Source organism: Dryas octopetala, chromosome 9 (genome assembly GCF_963921425.1).
Source record: "Dryas octopetala chromosome 9, drDryOcto1.1, whole genome shotgun sequence".
NCBI classification, from domain to species: domain Eukaryota; kingdom Viridiplantae; phylum Streptophyta; class Magnoliopsida; order Rosales; family Rosaceae; genus Dryas; species Dryas octopetala.
This window is the reverse complement of record NC_141374.1, coordinates 17,614,347-17,638,024: the sequence shown is the minus strand read 5'-3', so window position 1 is coordinate 17,638,024 and position 23,678 is coordinate 17,614,347. Positions and strand designations below refer to the sequence as shown.

The 23,678-nt window shown below is 37.4% G+C and overlaps 3 protein-coding genes across 3 annotated transcripts; 1 reads left to right on the top strand and 2 right to left on the bottom strand.

The window, feature by feature from the left end:
• Positions 1–1,331: 1,331 nt before the first annotated feature.
• On the top strand, positions 1,332–5,624 carry LOC147275088 (uncharacterized). The gene is made up of 4 exons (XM_086227789.1): positions 1,332–1,598; positions 2,150–2,728; positions 4,702–5,181; positions 5,393–5,624. The coding sequence occupies exons 2-3, from the start codon at positions 2,382–2,384 to the stop codon at positions 5,165–5,167; spliced, it is 813 nt and encodes a 270-aa protein (XP_086083915.1). The 5' UTR covers positions 1,332–1,598; positions 2,150–2,381; the 3' UTR covers positions 5,168–5,181; positions 5,393–5,624.
• A 3,103-nt stretch (positions 5,625–8,727) lies between these two features.
• LOC147275087 (Mob1/phocein family protein) lies at positions 8,728–15,586 on the bottom strand. The gene is made up of 7 exons (XM_086257469.1): positions 15,449–15,586; positions 14,645–14,693; positions 13,966–14,074; positions 12,981–13,074; positions 10,038–10,171; positions 9,719–9,882; positions 8,728–8,930 (listed from the first exon to the last, which is right to left on the bottom strand). The coding sequence occupies exons 1-7, from the start codon at positions 15,469–15,471 to the stop codon at positions 8,856–8,858; spliced, it is 648 nt and encodes a 215-aa protein (XP_086113595.1). The 5' UTR covers positions 15,472–15,586; the 3' UTR covers positions 8,728–8,855.
• Positions 15,587–16,856: 1,270 nt separating this feature from the next.
• On the bottom strand, positions 16,857–22,979 carry LOC147275086 (protein BREVIS RADIX-like). The gene is made up of 7 exons (XM_086257597.1): positions 22,823–22,979; positions 22,413–22,538; positions 21,078–21,221; positions 18,267–18,685; positions 17,715–17,844; positions 17,229–17,623; positions 16,857–17,131 (listed from the first exon to the last, which is right to left on the bottom strand). Exons 3-7 carry the CDS (start codon positions 21,189–21,191, stop codon positions 17,053–17,055), a joined length of 1,137 nt encoding a protein of 378 aa, XP_086113723.1. The 5' UTR covers positions 21,192–21,221; positions 22,413–22,538; positions 22,823–22,979; the 3' UTR covers positions 16,857–17,052.
• Positions 22,980–23,678: the final 699 nt, after the last annotated feature.

Below are 23,678 nucleotides of genomic sequence, written 5' to 3'. Positions count from 1 at the left end.
AGTTCGCATTTACCATTATACTTAAAAGTCGATCACTCGACAATTGTATATACATTTGTATCTACGATTGCCACTTGATTTTTATCTGTTTTTATAACTGAATCTTAATATTTATAGAGTTGATTACAATTTTTTATGATGTGTTAAGTATGTTTTGGTTGTTAAGTAAAATTTGTATTTTTTATTGAAGATATATAATGGTGCAAATGTTGTAATTGCATATGCAATTAATGTTAGATGTTGATGTAATGTCGAGTGTTCTATAATGTAATAAGGTAATCGATTGTCCTTTTGAATAAGAAAATTAAATGTATATCACTCATAAGTAAAGTAAATTTTTTTGTAACAATTAATTCTTTTTTATTGTTAAATATATGGTTAATTTTTTAAGGAGAGAAAAGCTTTGAATTGGGGCATAGACAAGCTTTGAATCAAGGTTGAGACAAGCTTTGAACCTAAGTAGAGAGAAGCATTGAACTTGGGTAGAGAGAAGTTTTGAATCGGACCAAAGACAAGCTTTGAACCGGGACAGACATAAACGTTAAACTGGGGCTAAGACAAACTTTGAACCAAGGCATGCCCCGGTTCAAAGCTTGTCTCTGCCTAGGTTTAAAGCTTCTCTCAGCCCCAGTTCAAGTCTTCTATCAACCCTGTTTCAAAGCTTGTTAAATGCCCAGGTTCAAAGCTTTTCTCAACCCTAGTTCAAAGCTTGTCTCTGTCCCGGTTAAAGCTTGTATTTACCCTGGTTTAAATCTTCCTATATCCCTAGTTCAAAGCTTGTCTATAGGTTTAAAGCTTCTCTCAGCCCCGGTTCAAAGATTATCTCAGCCCCAGTTCAAGTCTTCTCTTAGTCCCGGTTCAAAAGCTTGTATTTGCCCAGGTTCAAAGCTATTGACAAGCTTTGAATCAGGGTAAAGAGAAGCTTTGAACCAGAGCTGAGGGAATCTTTGCATCGAGGCGAAGATAAGCTTTGAATCAGGATAGAGGGAAGCTTTGAATTGGGGTAGAAACAAGCTTTGAAACGGGGAGAAACAAGCATTGAACTGGGGTTTGGAAAGGCGTTGAACGAAGACATGTAGAAGCTTTGAACTGGGGCTGAGGGAAGATTTGAAACAAAGCAAATAAAAACTTTAAACCAGAGTTGAGGGAAGATTTGGAACGAAGCAAATAGAAGATTTGAATTGGGGGCAGATAGAAGTGTTGAACGGAGCGGATAAGGTTTAAGTTTACGAATGGTAGTCATTAGTCAATTTGAACTTAACCCTAATTAAAAAAAAAACAAAAAACAAAAAACCATCATGTGAAAATAACAATCAGAATGATGGACGGTGTAGATCACTAGATCGCATATGGACCCACGCCAGCTGAGAAGTCAAAGGCTTTAAAGAGCAAGGACACACGTGAAGCCAATTCCTTTGGCAATTTCGGATTCTTTTGGATATTTGCGTTTTAGCCCTCGGTCCTCGATCCCCACCACCATCGTCATCACACAGCACAGCCCTTTACACCTCTCTCTGTCTCTCTCTGAGTCTCAGTCTCGTGGCCTTTTGGTTCTGAAAAGAAGAGAAGCTTTGATCAATCATACCCTCATAAGTATTGTAAGTACGTCATTGTTTTATTTGTTTTTATATATCACTATGATTGCTCTTTACACGCCAATTAATTACTCTGTAACACCAATTTGTTCAAACTCACTCAATTAAAATGACACTAAGGAAGACAAAGAAGCTGGTTTTGTGAATTCTGATACAATTCCTTTTATATGTATAAAATTTTGGTTTCAGTATTCTGCTGGGCTGTTGTGTACATTTCTTCACAGCCTGAATCTTGGGATTTTTTTTATTTTTTTATTATTATTATTATTTTTTTAATCGTTCTTAGTCCTAAGCAGTGCTTAAAAAGGTTGTTATCACCAATTCAACTTTTGACTGCTGGCTAGACTTCTTCCTCCTTTTGTTTTTTTTATGTTTTTTCTAACCTTGACGTTCACCAATAAAGAGCTTGACGTTCACCAATGGCTCCTGGTAAAAGAAAAAAGTATTTAGAAATTGTAGTAATTTGCAGCCTTGTAAAATTGAAAATGAAATGAAAAGTGGAGTATGACCTCATACTTTAGCTGACAGCTGCTGGCATAAATTTCCTAATACAGTTGTACCAGAAGAACCAAAGCAAGAAACACAAAAAGTCAGCCAAATAAATTAATGACCCAAAATAAAGAAAGAAAACAATTCAAATCGTGAACCCGGAAGTGCTTCTCCTTGAAACGGAAAATACTGGTTTCATTCAAGAAAACAGCAGAGTTCCAATAAGGCTTATGTGAGATTGAATAAGAAATCTCAGAGAGATTGGGACAGTGACTGGTAGATATATATATATCCAAGATGGGTTCTTTCAAGGGTCATGCTCTGCCAGGGACCTTGTTTCTTGTAGTTGGGCTGTGGCACATATGGAGCGCGTTGGTGAGATATGTATCCAACCCCAAGTCCTTTCAAGTTCACGTATGGAATCCTGTGCCGGGTTTTGATGGGAGGCTAAAGTACTTGGAGCTTTATCTTGTAGCCATTGGTGCTTTCATTGATATGTGTATTGAGCTTTTGTATTCCACTCATCTCAAGTTCCTTGTTGACGGAGTCTTGAACCCTCATCACATGAACGATTTTGAGCACTCAGGGATGCTTCTTATGTTCTTTATCTTTGGCGTCGTCATTCTGCTCTCAGAGAAGACAAGGTATAGTCATAATCATTTGAATATGTTAATTTCCTTTTTTACTTAAACTCATGTTGTGTAAAAATCTGTTTGGTTCTTAAAAATACACATCAAGATACTATTTATTCGCTTTTTTTTTCAGCTAGCAGGCATTTGTGTGTATGTATGTCTCCTCTGTTTCTCTGGCAATTTAAAGATTTAAGTTTATGTATCATGGATATTGATGTGACGATAATTACTGAAACTTGCTAAGCAATCAAAACTGTTAAAATAATAGTACTTGCATGTGGAGATGACTGGGGTACTTGCTTGTATGATGACTATTTGTTCTGGTTTACATTAGGAGGGGAAAATAATTTGCAATTAGAATTCCATGGTAAGGGAGTACGGACTGGCTATTATTTTGGTGTTGTGGTTTTCACTGGGTGTGCCTAAGCTTCCGGTAGGCATCTATATGTGCTGCTAATGGAATTTATGCAGCTTCTTTCTTAAGACAAGCATAGGAAGCTAGACCGGTGGTTAGATGGGCTAGGCTAACTTGGTTTTGGCAAAACATTCTTAGGATGAGCTTTATTTTGTGGCTTACAGTTGGGGACAGGCTTGCTACAAGGATAGGATTTGTCACTTCCTGTGTTCTTTGTTCCTCAGCCATGAAATCCCATGAGCTTCTCTTTTTTGACTGCCCTTATAGCGAAGGTATTTGGCTGCAGCTTATGAGGAATGTGGTGCTCCTTGGCCTGGTCTCTCGTGGTCATAAAGCATAGATTGGGCTACCTCTCTTTGGAAGGGAAAACATCTCACTTCTATTGCTAAGAAGTTTTGCCTTTTTGCCTCTGTTTATGCTATTTGGGGTGAAATAAATAACTGGATTTTCAAAAGTGTAAGTGTCTTGCTGTTATTCTTAAGTCTGTCATCGCCACTGTGATGATAGGCGGGAGCAAAAGTGGAGCCTCCCTGATGATATTCTCAGCTTGATTTGTATCTTTTCCTGTCTTTGCTTCTTGCTGCCAGTTCAACTTGTTCCCCTAGGGTATGCCCCTTGTAGTTTGTTTGTTGCTTTGTTTCGGCTTGTTAGCCCTTGGCTGTGGTGTTATTTGGTTTTCTGTTTGCATGTATTGGCTTTTTAACCCTAGGATGGGCTTATTCTTATTAGATGATTCATCATTCTGGTTTTGGTTGGTTTTCTTGCTCGCCCCTTTGGGTTTTGGTAGTAGGCTCTTTTAGGCTTCCTTATGTGGCTTTTGCTGTTAACATTTTGACCTTGTTTCTTCCTGGGATAATGCCCCTTCTAAATTTGTATCACTTTTTTATTTAATATGCTTTTATTTACGGAAAAAAGAATATCAGTTGACTCTCTTGAGGACTTGTTATAAACATCACATACCCACTTCTAACTGAAGAAATTCTCTATTAATACTTGGAGCTTGAAATGATTTTTCTGATCTGAAGTTTGAACATTAATTTAAGTATAACTTTATGTGCCAATGGGGGGGGATGTATTTTGACTGGTAATGTGAAAGCACTGGGTAGGTTTATTACCTGAAAGAAAAATCTAAGATGGTGGCAGAGTTTAACCTCGATTCAGTTCATTTATTGCTGCACACTGTTGGTTTGGGGTTTGAAGTTCAAACATCAAAGCCTCATTGCTTGGATCAGGATGTTCTGCTGAACCATTGCCACATTAGGCCTTAAGCCATTTGTTGGATGCCTTTTCCTTAGTGGATTTTTGGTTGAACTTTTAACATTAGAGACTACAGTTAGACAGTGATAGATGGTGGAAGCTATGTTCACATTGTTATCATAGGATGAGTGCCTATACAATTTTACAGTTACATGATAACCCTATGTTCTTAATAGTTAATTTAGTGCTAATTTTGGCTATTCATCACTTCATCTATGCAATAACCATAGTTTTGTTTTTAGCCATCTATGTGATAACCCTATAAGTATGGCTAATATTTTTTCTTTTCATCTTTCTAATTTCTTGCATTTAGATTTCTTCCGATGCCTGAAGGAGCTCTTTGTCTGATTGCTGCGACAGCATTCTGTGCAGAGTACCTCCTGTTCTACTTTCACTCAACTTCTCATAAAGGCCTCGAAGGGTACTACCACATCCTCCTTGTCCTCTTAATTGGGCTCTGCGTATTATCGACTGTTGCTGGAGCCCTATTTCCAACCAGCTTTCCAGTTGATTTATGTAGTGGTATTGCCATGACTCTCCAAGGCCTCTGGTTTTATCAGACTGCATTCACTCTCTATGGACCCATGATGCCAGATGGTTGTCGGCTTAAGGAAGGTATGATCTCATGTCATTCTGTGGACAATGAGATCCGGGGCGAGTTGCTTGCAAACTTCCAGTTCTTTGCCCTGGTTCTTGGTGTACTTGTTGCAGTTGTGGGAGGATATGGTTTCATTGCTTCAAGATTTGGGCAATCGGATGTTAGGAGATTGAGTGGTTGAAGATCGAAATAAGGGTATGCTATCTTAACTTGCCCTATATTTATTGCAACCTTTTTCAGTAGCTTATGAATTAATGTTTAGATAAAATTCTCTCTTTTCTTCTGTCTAATCAACTCTTAGGCCCCATTGCCTTCCCACGAGAAAGTAAATCTGATTTTGATGCTAGTTGAAATTTTGCATTACTAACCAATTAATGCTGAAAAAAGCGCTTGTGTGATTTTACAGGTTTCGAATGCACATCTGCCGAAAACTAACGTTTAATCAAACTGGATGGTGGCAGTCATCACATCAGTTCGAAGGAAATGGATATGACTTGTGAAACATTAAATATACAAATAGAAAATAATGGGAATAAAGACAGCGCAACTTCAATTCTTTTTGTCAATAATGTGCATGCCTTCGTTCAAGGTCATGTTATTTTCTAATTTCTTAGTTTTTTTTTTTTTTTTTTTTTACTGAGTTTCTTAGCACCCGTTTGGTAATGAATCTTTGTATGGCTTTTATTTTTAACTAAAGAAAGGAGGGAAAGAGATGAGATATGAGAGTTGTGAGGAAGAAATCCAATTGCCTTGGTTTTTTAATTTTTTAGTTTTTATTGTAGTCTAGACTACAAATGTAATCTACGTAGTTTAGTTTATTTTCCACTGAAGTTCTTGTAATTCTAGTTTGTCAATAATAATCGTGTACTTTATTAACGTGTTTTTCACTTTGGTCAAATTATTAACGTGTTTAATGTTAGGCCATTACATTTTTCATCATGCAATGCCACGTGAACAACAGATTGCAGTAAGTCTTGAGGATACTTGGGCTCAAATACATTTGCATCTACCAACTATTAGATTTATTTTAAATTGGTCCACCTACTATTAAAAATTTCAAATTCACATAGAAACTAACCAAAACATACTAAATTGTCCCTCTCGTCTATTCCACCGTTAATTGCCATGCTAAATCAGTCCACGTGGATTTTTTTAGAGTGCTGTTATTTACACACTTTTTCTTTTTTTTCTTTTTGCACACTTCTATCACTTAATTAATAAATTTACAAAATTACCCTATTATAAAAATACCCTAAAGCCCTTCCCAACACACCCTACTCTTCTTCCTTTTTTTTTCCCCCTTATTTCCTCTCCTTTGTGTCTGCAGACTGCAACTTTTTTTTTTTCCTTCTTCATTTGGCAGTCTGCAACTTTTTCCTCTTAATTTTCTTTTGTCTGCAACTCTCCCGTCAACAACACCAAGACCACCATACCTCAGCTACCTCCCAATGTTCGACAACCCACTGATCACCTCTATCTCTCTCTCTCTCTCTCTCTCTCTCTCTCTCTCTCTCTCTCTCTCTCTTTCTCTCGAATTTCCTCTACCCGGCTGCGAATACCGGTGAACTAGGTGGTGAGACCACCATCGGTCACCTCCTCATTTTCTCTGTCTTGTCTCTAACAGAGCCAAGCTGCCACCAGTGCCACTCCCGCGTCGCATTGTTCGAGCTTCCACCCCGGAGAAGTGCCGAGTTGCTCCATCAACATCAGAAGTGCCTCCAACTGTTCTTCCACACCGAAGAAGTGCCCAGCTTCCCTCGAGCCGCCGACATCAGCGACAACTCCTCCATCAGCGCGCACCGTCGAGCTTCCACCTCGAAAAAATTGCAACTGGTTCGGTGGGTACCTACCGAACGAGTAGTGAATGTTTGGTGGGTACCTGTCGAACGAAACTCACATTCTTCGGCGGATGACTGCCGAACGAAACTGTTAGTTTCGACATACTAGTGTTGAACGGCGCAGGCAGCTTCGACGGTGAAACCAGGCAGTTGGGCGGGCTAGTGTTTGAGCTCAGTGCTGCACGCGATGGCCGGAAGGAGTTGGAGCAGATAGTTGGGCTTCGCAGAGCTTGCAGGAGAGGTGGTGTTGCTGTGAGGTGGAGTCGCGAGAGAGAGTGTGGGTTCGGGAGAGAGAAAGAGAGTGAGGAAAGAGAGAAGGTGGCTGGGTTGATAAGCCAGAGAGAGAAATGAAGGTAGGAGAGAGAAGTGGGGTTGAGGCGCTGCGCACGGTGGTGGGTGTATTTGCTGGTTTTTGGTGAGAGGTGTGTATTGTTTGATTGTTGAGTGGGGTGTGGGGTGTGTGGTGTTTGATGAGTGTGCCGGGTGTGCAATGAGAAATTTGGTCAGATAGGGATAGTTTAGTAATGAGAGGTGTGTGTTAAAGAGAAATTTCAAATTTTAAAAGAGGATAAAGGGTGTGTAGAAGAAATGAGTGTGCAAAAAGAAAAAAAAAGGGTGTGCAAATAGCATCACTCTTTTTTTAATAAAATGGCATTCACCGTGGGGGTAAAACCGAATTTCCTATCCCTCCTCTCTCTCCCCTCTGCCTCCCCATCCCTCTCCCCCTGCCCATCGAAACCCAACCCCCAGCCCTGACAGCTCAGGTCCATTTGTCCCGGCGGGGAGAGTGACCACATTACCCACTATATTGCCACAATCCCAGTGACCAAATCAATCCAAAAAGCCTAGAGACTCGAAACTCTGGAGATCGGGTAGGTCGCTGACCTCAACGGCAAAAACAACAAATTTCAACCAATCCAATCCAAGCAACAACAAGAGTAGAGAGAGAGGGTCTGAATTGATACCTCACTCAACAGAAATAACTGCTGGAATCTCCAGATTATGGCTAGAAAGCCGCCAACCTTCAACTCTTCGATTCGTCGCGCACGATGGTCTGATGAAGAATTCGAAGGCATGGCTAGACTCACCGTGACGAGGGGAAGAAAACCCAATAGATCTCCAACCTCAATTCCCACAAGAAAAAGGTCAACTCCAGGGAAGCTTGGATTAGGTTCGAATTGAGTTTTCGAGGCTTGGGGCTTTATGGGTTGATTTGGTCACTGGGAAAGGAAGAGGAGAAGTAGGCGATCTCAGGGCGGAAAGCTCATCGCCAGCCCCGACCGAACACACCCACACGGGCCGATGAGATGGTTGGCATAAGGAGAGTGCATAGAGAAAAGAGAGAGTCAGGGAAGAGGAGAGATGAGAGAAATGGGAGAGAGAGAGAAAGAGGAAAAAATTATTGTGTCCACGTGGCATTAATTTGGTGTGCACATTATTAAAAAAAGCCACTTCAGCTATGCCCATGTGGCATTTAACAGTTTTTTTAATAAAAATCCCAACAAATGTGTTAATTGGTAAGTTTTCATTAGTTAATGGATGAATTTGAAATCTACTAATGGATGAGTTTGAAATCTTTAATAGTAGGTGGACCAACTTTAAATAAGCCCTATAGTTGGTAGTAGATGTATTTGTACTTAAGCCTGAATAAAACTAACTGAAACTGCATATGGCTTCAAACATTCCACAATTTATTCTCAAACCAGTTTGAAACTGAAGCTGGTGAGCCACTAGTTCTGACGTAAAACCAACAACAAATGCCATACCCACTTTTTCGTTTCTAGATGATAAACCAGATAGGTAAGACTTTAGCCATTTCCCTAACAGCCGCTCTTACGAAGAGCAGGGGCTTCCCAATTGCTCCCACAGTATCATTGATCCATATAAATTTGGAGAGAACAACTTCAGATCTAAGGCACACAGAATATGCACAAGGAAGTATTTATAACATACAACGTAGGAGACTGTAAAGATGAGTAGAATTTATTTTAATTTAACTATGCATCTCTAACGGGGTATGCAAAACCCTGTTCAGTAAGGAACAACGATGGATTCTACAAGCTCTTGGAGGGGAGCGAGCTCCTTCTTGTCAATTAGCCCAAATTCCTGCAAAAACACAGCATAGTGGATTCAGACCACGACTATGAGCATCAACTAAGGTTCAACTTGATAAATAACAAAACAGCACATGTTTCAACACCTATAATATATTGTTGTATATTTTCACACACAACTAAGTTTTTCTATGATAAACCTGAGCACCTCTTTATTGGCTAGGGGCGTTTAAAAGCATATTATAATAGATATATTAACATCTAGACACTTGAGTACTTGACCCAACACTCCTGAGGTGTCCTCATTTTTTAATAGGTAATTCAAATAAATAATGAAAATGGGTTGTCCTTGTAGTAGGTTGCTGTTTCACTTTCAGGGAACCTTTTTCCCACTTTGCTTTGGCAAACGCCTTTGTTCTTACTGGAGTATCCCCCTTGTACGTTGTATTTTCCCTTTTTTTCTTTGATATACATTAATCCTATGGAGTCCAAAAGACAAGGCCATAGTACCCAAGATCATAATAAACACTAATAATGCAAATTTCTTCATGTAAACTAGATTCCTAGGCATGACATGAAATTGACCACTAACAACACGATATTCCAAAAAAATCAACTAAAACTATCAAACAACAACTGAATTATTACCACATAGAGTCTCAAAGAAAAGAGCTGTATAACTAAAAACAAGGTTGACATCTATTGAAAATGAATCGTGAAAAAATGATGAAAATATTCAAGATATTGTTGGGCTTCTTAAAGATGATAAACATGATGAAAAAGAAAAATAATCATCCAGATATTGAAAAAAAGAAAAAGACCATATCATAAAATACTTACACAGGTAAATAGTATGAAATGCTTGAAGCAAGTATTTAAGTGGGCCTCCTCCTTAAGGCTCACAATTTTCTGAAAATGAGAGTGATATATGTGGGCATATACACGAAAGAGTCTTTTGAATATTGTCTTCACAACCTCCCTGAAATTGGGGGGAAATGGTGCACCTGGAAAACATGAAAAACGAACAGGCAATGAATTATAATAATCAAATGAAGGGCACAATATGGAGACAGGGTTAGGATTAGGGTAGGTCATTTGTTCAATTCCATTGTAATGCACCAAAAAATAAAAACAAAGCAAACCTAGTAATAAATATTACCAAGCTTTTGAGGAAATATGGATTCATCATCAAGCTGAGATTCAATCCAGTCCATTAGATATTCAACATATTTTGGAGCCGAAACCTCAATGGGTTTCTTAATTTGTACACCATCTGCCCATCTATACTCATACCTGTAAAGTTTATACAATTAAAAACCAAAAAAGTTATAAAAACAGAAGCTAGGTTAGACTAGAAGACATAGGAAACTATTCGATTAATTGATAAAGCTGTCCAAGCCATCTGGTAAAAAGAGAAATTTGGAGGTAAAAAGATCATGTTTCAAAGTTTCACTTGAAATGGGTGTGATGATTTTCTGAAAAACTTTCAAAAATGATTTCAAGTATGTAACAGAAACAGAAAATTTCAGCCTAGGAAGAAAAATACATATTATAGCAAGGAAAACCCTAAAGATTTAATAGCTGCAAAGAAAGCATGTACCACCATAATGTGAAAATTAATACGGAAGTAAGGAGTAGCAACAATAACAGACAAAAACTTCTAAAGAAACAGTGTATGTGAACGTTGATATGGAAATAAAAAGTATCACAAGAACGTAACAAAACTTCTAAAGAAATACCATGTATTTGATTATCATGAAATATTACTTCAAACCGCTCTATTGTGTAAAAGGGCATCAAATTACTATTTCTTAATAACAAGTGCACTCCTCAATCATCGTTTACTAAAAAGCTGAAATATTGAATACCTCTCTTTGTTAAATAAATAAGCATATAAAACCAAGAAAGAGAACGATAAAGTGCAAAACAATGAATAAGCCAAAGCATACCACAAGGCCCAAAAACAAACCAGGGCAAACTAGCAGGCAAACAAAAAGACCCCATAGAAAAAGCACGGCCAAAACAATACAGAAGCCCCAATGTTGGGACCAATACGACAAAAGGCAAGCCCTCAAAACACTAAGAACCTAACAGCTAGAAACAAGCAGAGCTGAAACAAACCAAGGAAGCAACAGGAACAAGAGCACTGCATAAAAATCCTAATCTGCACAAGACACATTCCCTTCCTGAGCAACTGCAAGATTGGATGAAGAGGGCTTGAGGCATAAAGATATCAACCTGCATCTGATTGTAGAAATAACTGAGTTAACAACCAAATTATTCTTTCATTTCTAAAGACTATTATTCCTCTCTTTCCATAAACTATAAACAGTAAAGCTTCTTCACAACAGCAGATAATGACGTCCCTTTCCAATTTCCAGCGGCCCATTCGAAAAGAGAAAGGCCAAGGAGGGTTCAACCATGGGACACCACACTTGGCAAGAAACTTTCCTCTAAATCAGCTCACTGTAAGGGAACTCAAAGAACAAATGACTACGGAGTAGGAAATAATCCTATCCAAAGTGAGGACACAGCCAGGATTTGCAAGTGAGGAGTAGGAAATAATCCTATCCAAAGTAGATAGCCTTCCTCTAATTTCCAACCATAAGATCAACCTCATTCTAGGAATGTTTCACCCATAGCAACTTAGTCCCTCACACAGTATTTAATTGTTTTAATTAGATTTTGTATTCCAACGATCCTCTTATATTAATTGTGTTAACAGTAGAACTCCGAGTGCATTGCAGTTTTGAATCAACAAGGGATTCGGGCTAGTAACAGCTTGACAATTCCAGAAAGGCATCCGGAATTGAGGCATTATAGGCTAGCTAGCAATAAGGTGAGCATATCAAACAGCTGAAGCTGGAGTATAGAAACCAAAAGAAGAGGGAAATCAATGAATAAAATCCTTTCTAGGACCATTGGGATAGTAACTATCTAGAGATTCATTGTTATCCACAAGCACAAACAAATTAGATAAGGCCTGCACCACAAGTCTCCATCAATTATGCTAATGACCAGGGCCTCAGGTGGAAGACTGAAGCATCAAGAATGTCAGGACCTAGAGAATGCCAGTTGTCATGCCATAGAAACATAGATGTACTGTCCCATATTGAGTGCAGAATAAAAGGCCCAACCAAGTCTCTAAATTTCAATAATTTCCTCCAATTCCAAGAGCAGACATGGGGAGGGGACACAGTCCAAAAGCTATTGCCTCTTAACTAATGAACCTCAACCCAAGCAGACCAAATTTGACATGAAAATTAATGAGTTGGGTTAGGGTTGACTAGTCTTCAGCACAAATACGAAATGACAAGACACACTAACACAAACTGTCAACCCTAGCTAATTCAAAGTGGATAGGGCTGAACATACAATTGGAGGGGGGGGGGGGGATGTGCACATGAGAAGCAGGGCCAGGGGCAGCCATGGGCATTAGATGCAGGTATTAGAATGATAACAGAAATATGTTCACCATTTACAACTCTAGAGTTGTAGGCAAGGTTGGTTAGCTAAGAACATAGGAGGTGGAAAATCCAAGGGGAAGGGGAAGCAAAGGCATGAGGAGGTTCAGATACTGTTTGAAGATGAGGTTGGTTTGCCATGGGAAATAGGTAGTCAGGATTGGTGGGGGAGGGTGGTGCAAGGTACAGAGAGGAGATTCATTCCATTCCATCTTATGTATAAATATCCAATAATTCACTCTTTTCATGTAGAATTCATTAATTGTATTAAAAAACATGTGAGTATAAAAGACTAAAATTAGTAGTTTAATTAAAAAACCGCCCATACATGAATGGCTTGTGGCAAACCAAATCAATTTCTATTAACGTTAACAATAACGAATCTACTTTTTTTAAGCCTCTTGGTCTTAGTGTGCTTCAATTTGCTCCCAGATTCTCTTTCAGGTTTCACTTAACTTCTTAAGAGTATAAAGATGTCAGAAATATTTGACAAATATACTTTAAGAAAGAAACTGGAGCACATAATGGTACAAAAGTTAGAACAATAAAATATTAAACAATTACATTAACATAAACTAATCATATAAAACAACAGCATTTGATATTTTTGATAAAAAGTAATTGACAAACTGCCATACTTGGGGCCTGCAGTCATTGTAGGACAAATCTCTGGAGTACAGAACTCCGTGAGGGTACCATATAACAAATTGACTTGATTGAAGAAATCCACAGCTGAAATTGAAAGATCAATAACCACATTTCAGATATATAACACATAGAAGAGATTGCATTAGATAAGAAATTGAGGGAAAGAAGTACTTAAACATTTGGCTCCATTGTTTTCTCATAAAATAGATGGAGTAAAACAAAATTCACATACATATGGACCCAATTAGTGTTATTTTCGTTTTTTTGTTTTTTTTGTTTTTCAACTAAAAAGAGCAAAGAGGGAGATGAGAAAGAGATGAGAGATGTGAAGGAAAAAGGAGCAAGAATAAATAGCATGGTCTCTGAAATAAAAAGAGAACAGTTTTAAAAGGTTTTAGTGCTAGTCTTATCTTTCTTCAATCATTTCTTCCTCACCTCTCATTTCTCTCTTTTCTTTCCTCTTTCATTAGAAAAATAAAAACCAAAACATTATGAAACAGACCCTACAATTTTCCAGTTTTCGTTTGGAACACAGAAATATTATATGGTAAATTGTTTATGTCAAATTATTATCTTGAAGAGAAAACAACTTTCCTACAAAAGACACTACCTTTTCAGCTTAAATTTTCTTGATAGTTTAGCTATTTTCCGATAATAAATTTCAATCAACCAAAAAATGAAAGTACAAAAATATTTCCAGATCATTGTCCAAGTTACATCCAGGCAAGAGAGATTGGGAGGAAAGTGTCCCAATTTCAGGTAAATGCTTTTACAACGAAATTTTATCTATGCAAAAAATTTACAACAAAATAAACGTACCCTTTATGTATGAAGCATGTAAAGAACCAAAAAGAGAGTAACACATCAAACCAAACTAACTGAAAAATTGACAGGCAACTATTTTTGGGATAAGGGGGGGGGGGGGAGAGAGAGAGAGAGCGAGAGAGAGAGAGAGAGAGAGAGAGAGAGAGAGACTGTTAACAGCAAGCCACTCATTTAAATCTTCTCCAGTTGGAAGTTTTACTGCTTCTCTTAGGTTCCCACTTCCTAGTGTAGCATCAATGTGCTTCCTAAGCTGAGCCCCCTGCATCAAGAAAAAATAAAAATTAATAAAAGAATACAGTTATATTTATATTGTAGCATAAAATCCAAAAAGCTTGATAGGACGTTGACCACATGCAAAAAATTGAATAAAGCAAAAGAACAAAAATAACTCATTAAATCTTCAACTGGAAGCTGAAACTAGAGAACTGGAAGAAGTGCTCTAGAAAAGGCAATGACCAATAAATCTTGCAAATCTAGTGTAAAATACATTCCTTTTGCTTCACTTTCAAGAGACTATATGTTTCATACAAGTATTCTCAAAACTGAACCGCAGAAAGAGAATTATTATCTGAAGTAGGGAGTTCTAACCACTGCAGTAAGGATAGCATAAAAATAAAAAATGAACAAAAATTGAAAATAAGTTTATGTTCCATTTAAATCTTCTCCAGTTTCTAACATAAACAGAAAACATGACACATACGTCGCGTGCGCACACACACATTTCACCACTGAGAAAATTCAACCCAAATATCAACTCACAAATGTTAGCAAAGTTCAAACGATCACAAAGAAGACGCCCAAAATTACAAGTTAACTAAAGGGATACAACCTTACTCCCTGAGGGTGCGCTCTTTTTTGGGCGGAATGTCCTCTGGTTTCTGCATCAATAATAAACTTAAAAAATTGAGAATGACTACTAAACTGGTTAGAACATATAAAAATGCATTTTTTTTAAGAGAAACAATAATGCATTCACATGCACGCACAGGGAGGCAGAAAGAGGGGATCAGAAGGTTAGTTACAAATTATGGGTTGTTGGTTAAGGCATCCGTGACAATTTTATCATCCTCACTCTTGGAGAATTTTAGGATAGAAATATGTCCCAACTTTTACATTCATTTATCTACAGAGTAAATAACCAGCTCTCATACATGCCGCCACACGATTGTGAAATCAATAATTCATCTAAGTAAATCTAACCCTTGAATGTATTGTCCTCATATGAGTCGGATTGATCATATGTACCTGTTACTGAAATTCAATAACTAACAAAGGGTGGGTCAATTATCAATCGTCGATTTAATTTCTTTCTTTACACTAGCGTCGACTACCCAAATATTGCATCTACATAACACTTTCAGTCTTACTTATGGTTGAATCGATTAACACATCCAATAACGGGAACAAAGAAATGGATGAAATTAAGATCAACAAAGCCATAAACATATCAAGAATCACTAATTTCATAGATCAAGGGAAAGGTTTCCTAGTATAACAGATCGGACATTAACTGATCAGGAAAAGAACAAAAAAAGAAACCTCTATTATACGATGCAAAAGTAAAATAAGCAAGGAAGATAATTATATATTTTAGAGATAAAAGAAATTATATACGCTGCAAGTGTTTACTTGCCTGCCCAGGCCGAAGAGACTCATGGCTTTCCCAGAGAAGAGAGTGAGAGACGACGGAGAGTTTGTGTGTTGGCAATTTCCTTCGTCTTTCTTTGGTTGCGTTCGGCATGAAAAGGAAAATGGCTAATTGCATGCGGATCCTAATGTTTTTACTTATTTCAATTAGACCATAAAAACTTTTATTGATTTAAAAAATGTCCCTACTTGACTTCTACCTATCTAGTATCTGTATCTATAAATCTATTAGGGGTGTTGGTCAGTTTGAAACTAATGGTTGTTAGCAAATCCGCATTATATTCTGATTGGACCTGGTATCAACAATGGAAATGAAAGGAAGATGCAAGAGAAAACAAAGCTAAAAACACTTCTTTAATTCATTCATATCTAGAGTTTTGCAAAGCAGCAGTATTTAAAGGGGATCCAAACATAGAGAAAAAATCAAGAGCCCTACACATATTTTTGATTCGATATAGAAAATCTAATCCAATATAATTTCATTTATTGTTGATTGGATTGGAAGATCGGTTTTTCAAATGAAGAAAAAAATATATTGATACACGAAAAAGTTTATCAAATCAAATTCAATCTCAAATTTGATTACAATTAACAATGAAAGGAGGATTGAATGCCAAAGAAAAGTGTTTTATGAGCTAGTTGAGACCAATTAGCCTTTTCCAGAGTCAAAGGCATATTTCTAGAGTTAATTCTGGAGTGTATGACTATTGTTAAGTTTCAAACAATTATCAATGGTGAGTTATGTGAAAGTTTTTCTCCTGGGAGTGGCATAATGTGAGACAGGAATTTTTCCAAATTTATTTTCGAATACTTAATAATATTCTAGAATTTTCTCTAGAATTGTTTTGGTGGAGAATTTATTTTTTTCTCCCTTGTACTAAATTTTTGAGTTCACCTAGAGTGGCCTTTTGACCAAAGTAACACCTCGGAAAGGTAGTATTGTCATTACAAATCCAACGGTACCAGCCTCATATTTTTCGGAGTTTGGAAAATCATTTTATGATTTTTCAAGTTGAAATTAATTTTAGAGGTAAATTAAAGTAAACATGTGTCACATATCATTGTATGAATGTAAGCATGCCAGCTGGTTTATTGGTTACATTTACACGAAATAATCTCGCATAATATAAACCGCAAATAAATTCAATTCCATTTCTCAGTATATAAATGTGTTACAAAGAAGAAACTCTTACACTCCCATAATTCCCAAATACTATAAGGCCCAAAAAATTTTACTGAACAGTCCGATGGTAATAGTAAAATCAAAGACAACAATGAAGGCAAAAATGGACACATCTGGATATCCCCACCTCTCATGAAGTCATGAAGTCATGAGCCATCAGCATCTCGATATATATAAATATATATATATATATGATAGTAAAAAAGGTAATTTGAAGTGTTAGATCATATAATCTCAATTGAATTTCTAACCATCATTTTCTGTGGAGGCGATCCATTTGAATGTTGTTTCATTTTCTAGCTTTTGGAGACATCCTATCCTATATTTCAGCTTTAACTGGAAATCTTCCATTTCATCCACCAGAAAAGCAGAACTGTTTGTGTTGGTTGTGTAAAGTCAAAATATATTTAAAGGTATTGAGTTTGTATTCTCTCTCTGTTTTCTTCCCACCAGGACTTGGCGTTCATCTCCCCAAACCTTTCACGGCTGTGCAAATCAGAGAGAAACAGTTCAATTCAGGTCATGATGAATGTGATGCAATGCATGCAACAGAGAGAGTGAATAGATGAATGAAGATGGTAACCTGAATCTCACACGGCGGAGCTCGCGAGTGCCATCAGCGAGCTGTCTAATGGTTATATAGACTCCAGGCTCATCTTCCTCAATCCATTCAGAGTCGACATCACTAGCATTACTAATTGAAACCGAAGCTTCATCTCTAGAGGAGGTTGTTGTCCTTGATGCATCCACAGATGATGCCTCTCCCCTGTGACCACCACCACCACTTGACCCACCTGCTGCATTATAGTACTGCTGACTGCCACCGCCATGATCCAAAGAGTCGGATGATGGGAAATATCCTCTGCTTCCACCTCCAGAGGACTTATAGTAGTTCCTCGGTGTCCATTCTTTGTTGAATGATGGGGCCATAGGACTTTCCCTAGCAGATCCAATCCTTGTGTATGAAGAATCTCTCACCTGATCAATCAATCAATCCATTATGTTTTATGTGAAATTAATTATGTTTATCAGTTATGTTTATGTGAAACTATATTTGATTATTACGTACCTCGTCTTCAGACCTTGGGGGAGTGTGAAGAGCTTGCCGATTGAATCTCTGCACATTGTAGAGCTCCATGATCCGGTCATAATTCTCGCCCCACCATCGCTGAGCTTGCCATTTGTTGAACATCTCCCGGCTTCAAATTTGTTCAAATTAAGCACCCATATGCATGTATCAGTTTGCAGAAACTTGAGGTGTCATGCAATACAATGTTAAGCAATTGTATGTCTTGAGTAGGAGGACGTAATGGATGGAGAGGATCATGCATGAGATTATATATTGGCTTGTGCAAGGTGCAAGGCTATGAATGAATTCCCGGAGTAGGAATTACTCTCGACAATTAACAGTCGCTATACCTGAAGCAAATTCGTTTGAGAACATGTCCCCCATTTGGAAGAGGTTGAGGTCTCATACAATTAAGTTTCAACTACTATGTTAAGTAATAGTCTTGAGTACTCGGACGTAGAGGCTCATGAGATTATATATCGTAATGCAAGACTAGGACTGAATGAATTCCCAACTTGGGATTTTACTCTCAACAATTAACAATTGCCATACCTGAAGCGAATTCGTTTCAGATCATTTCCCCCATTAGGAAGAGATACAAAGGTGATGTGCACGCCTGGTTCCACCTGTGCCATCCACTCCTTGGGCTCATCCTCATCCTCCAACACAACATCACAAGACTGAGCTGAAACTGAAACACCTCCTGGGGTCCGATCACCGCCATATCCTCTGGTAAATCTTGAGTCTGATCTTGGACCCAGCTGGTGAGTAGAGGTAATGTCCCATGCTGGTGTGGAACTTGCGCTTGCACCCCCTCCAATGTAGGGGTAGGGAACCCCTTCTGAGGCAGTGTCAAAATCTGGGTAAGGTCTCTGTCGTCCTTTCCTATAGTTGCTGCTGCTGCTTGAAGACCCTGTGCATGGTTTGCATTGCTTGTAAGCACCAGAGAATTTCAATGCCATATCCTTGATCTGTACAATGTTGGAAGAAAAAATTTATATGAGAGACAATTCCATGTAGAATTAGAATAGTATTGCACAAATTGCAACAGATTAAGAGAATTGAACAAAGTGTAGAAAAATAAATAAACGGGATGCACAGATAATTCTACCCAGATACTTCATATGGACAGATAAGTAACGTGCATTTTTGTTACAAATTTTCGCAGGCTGTAATTACAACCATCATTAAGAATTTCGTCTTTAGATATACATTTTCAAATGATCTCCAACAATATATTTTTTTATATGATCAAATTTATAAATGTAAAATTATAACAAATAATTATCATTAGTTACAATGTAAAACATAACAAGATGATAAATAAAATTCGTTTGATTTTTTTTTTTTTTTGGTTTAAGACTTTAAGCTAAAAGTGTAGGGACAATATGGGAATAAGAAAAACAAAAGTTATTTTCTAAAATTTGAATATCGATTTTAGACTTTTATTGGCTTTAAAGACAAGTTGGAAGACTTGTTGGAGATGCCCTTGTTTGAGGGGTAAGTACAAAAAGTAGTCTTGTAGGTGTGCTTTTTTATGTTTTTTGTGTTCATAGTGGTGCACAATTTGGGTTGTAAATTGTAATGCCAAATGAAGGTTGTGCAAAAATATGAACACAACAAATGACTACAAAAGTGGCACTGATGATGTCTCATATTAAGCGATCGATTATCATATGAATTCAATATTATAAGATAAACAAATATTGATTTTTTGTTTGTAAGAAAAAAAATTACAACACAAAAATGATGTGAACCCATATGATCAAAAGTGGAAGTCGAAACAACAAACATGCGAAAAGAGTAAAATCAAAACTTAGACAAATTTTGATAGTGGCCCAACAAAACAAAAGCATCCGCTTAATATTAATATACGAAAAATAACATAAATCATTTGAATGCAGGTACCAAATAATGATGTATTTAACATTTAAATTCACCAAAATGTAGCTTTGAAGACCCAACACTGGAGATAATAAATTTAAATCTTATTTGCAAAAAGTGATTGGTGTAGCAAACCCAAACTAAAGTGAAGGCCTATGATCAAACACAATCTTGAATGATTATGCACTTTTATGCTCTATATCACGACTGGGTTGGGTTGTCATTTACTTTTGAAATATACTGATTAGACAAGAATTCAATGGTGGACGGTGGACCAAACTAAAGGACATCAATTAGCAGTCTTTTTGTGAAGACCCGCACTATTGATCCCCATTGCTTATTGTGGACTGTGTTGTAAATATACTGGCGGGGGGGCGTTCATATTCTGATTCTTTATTATAAAACTTTAACAATTTGTTATTAGAAATTCTTGTTGGCCTATTTTGGTCCTTGTGTGCTACCCTAAACAAAAATTGTACGTAAGTAATGAAATTCAATTTCAATTTCACATATCCAAATGCAAACATGAGGACATTGGTGGTGAAATTAGTGTTGGGTTAGGCAGAAAAAGGTTCATATTTAATTTTTTAAAAGTATAGTGGTAAATCAAATTTATAACACTTTCTATGTATACGTAAAAAAAAAAAAAAAAAATTGTGAGAAGATTATTGCTAGAACTGGATATGTCCTAGTATCTTACCATGCCTAACTTGGAGGACCAGTGTGTAACCAAGTGTTGAATTTAATTATTCAATCCCCGATGGTCAAAATTTGAATTTGGACCCCATGGTCCATGGATGGATGGGTACGTGATGCATGTTCATCTTTTTTTTTTTTTTTTTTTTTTGAGAGATGCATATTCATCTGACAGACAGTCTATATATACAGAATCTAGACTGGGCTCTCAGGCTCAGGCTTACCCTCACTCATAAATTCAAATCCCCGTGCTTATTGCTAGCCTTACACCCTATTTTATAGGATATGGAAGCACTACATACTACGTAGAACAAACCAAAGGCTACATGGTTTTTTTTTTGGCCAAAGAAAGAGATCGAACTTAAGCGAAGGAATGAAAAATAATTTTATGACTCTTTCAACAGAACTACTCTAAAAATTACAGAAAAGGCTACATATGCAGGTGTCCGTTCTTAATTCATAAATAATATTTTTATTAGAAATTCAAACATGTATTCGCGTAAATCAAATCTAATATGCATTAACTCTGGCTATTTATGGATTCATGATTTTTAAAAAAAGTTGGTGGTAGTAGAGGGGTGGGAGGGTGTTCATATGCAGAGTCAGAGAGCTGTGAAAGATGCCAAAGGTGGACCCCACCATATCGGACCCCCCTTGATGCACTTATGATTTTGTTTTGTTTTATGGAAAAAAGAAACTGAAAAAGCAAAGCTTGTGCTGTGTGTTGTGTGCTGTGTAGGTGAAGCAAAAACACTCTGATAGAGAGAGAGAAAGATTGATAACCTGCGCCGTCAGGCTTTTGACGGCTTCTTTTGTACTTGGGGTGCCACTCCCACGCGCTCCTCCATCTTCTCCATCATCTCCCGTTTGCTTCGTACATGCTATGCATGTAAACATTGTCTCCCTTTTCTTTTCACTTTTTTGCCCCTGAACGTACCATGTAATTTCCTTTAACCAACACACATAGTAGCTAGCTTTCAAAGTCGCAAACTTGCAATCAAACATGAAACATACAAATAGTGATCAAATAAATTCGTCTGTCATGGTTATACGGTTATACCTTACTTCTTTTACAGGGTTAAGGTAAGGGGGTGTACAAATTCTGTCTTAGCAAGAAAGCTATCTTTGTTTAAGGTGTTGTTGCCAAATTACCATAATGCTCATGGGGGAAAGAATTTTTAAGGGGTAATTTGGACAATTGGTTGGAAAATAGAACATTCTTCGAATGGACCCAATACCCAGAGATTTCTAAATACATTAATACAACACTTGCCCGCCAAATGCCCAATCCAATACTTGGTTTGGTGGCAGAAAAAAAGTATGAAATCAAACAAAAAAATAAATAACTACATAAGGTGTAAAATGCAATTTTAATTGTTGTTCCTTTCATTTTCCCAGGAAACAAATGGGTCCAAAGAAAGAGAATAAAAGTGAAAAGAAAAAGAGCTGATCGGGATCAGAGAAGACCAAGAAAAATGCGTAAAATATAAGGAGTCAATAATTTAAAAAGGAAACCAGAAAATGAAGTAATGGGCCAATGGCATTTGAATCTTTGAAAGTGGTCTTATTAAGCCAACTGGAGGCTGGAGGAGGAGGTGGCAATGTGGCATGGCATGTGCTTTGCTTTAATGGTACACAAAGCCAAATAAAGAAGCAAATGCCAAAGATTTTATTAAGCCTGCCCAAGTTTCTGACATACCCATTTACAAAACAAAATCAAACCAATTGCTTCATTCTTTTCTTTTCTTTTTTTCCTTTTATGTAAATCTCATCAACCCATTCTTGCTTCCTCAACAACTCCAAAAGAAACTTAGAGGGAGGGAGGGAGGGAGGGAGGGAGGGAGAGAGAGAGAGAGAGAGAGAGAGAGAGAGAGAGAGAGAGAGAGAGAGAGAGAGAGAGAGAGAGAGATATTATAAAACAAAAACAAAGTACCACTCTGTTTCTTTCTCACTCTCTCTCTTTCATTGTCTTCTTTTTTTTTTGGATTTTTTTTTCTCAGATGGGTGTTGGGGTTTGAAAGCGGTAGTTGAATGGACAAAGAGACAAAGAAAACAACTAAAAGAAGAATGACATTAGATATTATTAAATTGGATCATTATTATTCGAAAACGACTTACCCAAGCAAACCCCCAACTGTGCTTTTTGCTCTTGTCGCTTTTGGCCTCCTACTTACTATAGCCTTAGCTACCACTACTCAAGTCTCAAACACAAAAGAGTAAAACACTCTTTCACTCCTCTGAACCCTGCCAATATGAACCAACCAAACAAAAGAATCAGAAACAAAAACTTCAAATTCCCTCACATTTTCATAACCGTATTCTTGATGGAAAATGGAAACAGAACCAAACCCATTTGAAATGTTTGGGTACAAAATTTACCGTATGGGATCAAATAGTACTACTCCAAACAAAGTTAAAGAGAAGAAAGAAAATAACTAAAGGGAGATAAAAGCAAAGTGATGCTCTGTTTGGTTGCTGAGAAAGGAAAAAAAGTAACGAAACAAAAAGAAATTGCAACTCTAGCTCACCTAAGATCAACACCAGCTCATCTTGCAAAAACGGCACCCGAAACCCAACATTTCAATCTCCAGAGAAAGTCACAGAAATGAAATTTGACGCTTCACTGAACTCTTTTGTAGCTCCAAACAGAGTGAGCCGAAATCTTGTAAAATCCAAATCGCTTGAATTTCGGTACTATGAAGTCAACCCAGATCACCAAACTTTCTCTAAACTCGGAAACAAAATCTTCAGGCGCTGCCTCTACTAGAAGACTCTGCTAATTTTCGAGCAACAATCTTGGTAAGCTGGGCGAAATGCCGGGCGATATATTCGAAATTTCCGAAACGGGAATGTATCGGATGCTACAGCTCCGGGTTTCACGTTACCACAAGCCTAGAAATCGGAAATTTACAGACAAGGGAATGAGAACAAATTGGGTTTCTCGTATTTATATAGAGGCAGGGGTTTAACGGCTTTATTTTCTCTGTTAAAGATAACGGAATACAGTGGTTAAGAAGAGTGGGGTTGGGACTTGGGAGGCATTTGGTCATGAGAAATGAGGACATAAGGGTCCACATGTCTAGGTGATGTAAGGGAAGGGATCTATATGAGGGTAAGTAGGACAAGTGGCGGCTTTTGGTTGGGTATGATCTAGAGGGAGAAATGGAAGAGTGAGGTTTGGTTTGGAAGAGTTTTTTTTTTTGACAGATCAGAATTCAGAACTCAAGACACATCATCTTATCAAGGTGTTTTAAATTTTTTTATAATGTTTTTAATTTTTTATGTTTGAGGTAGGTGAATATTTTTCTGTCAAAAAACAAAAAGATAGGTAAATATATATTATATATTAAAGAGGGAATAATCCAGGAGTCATTTACTATGGCC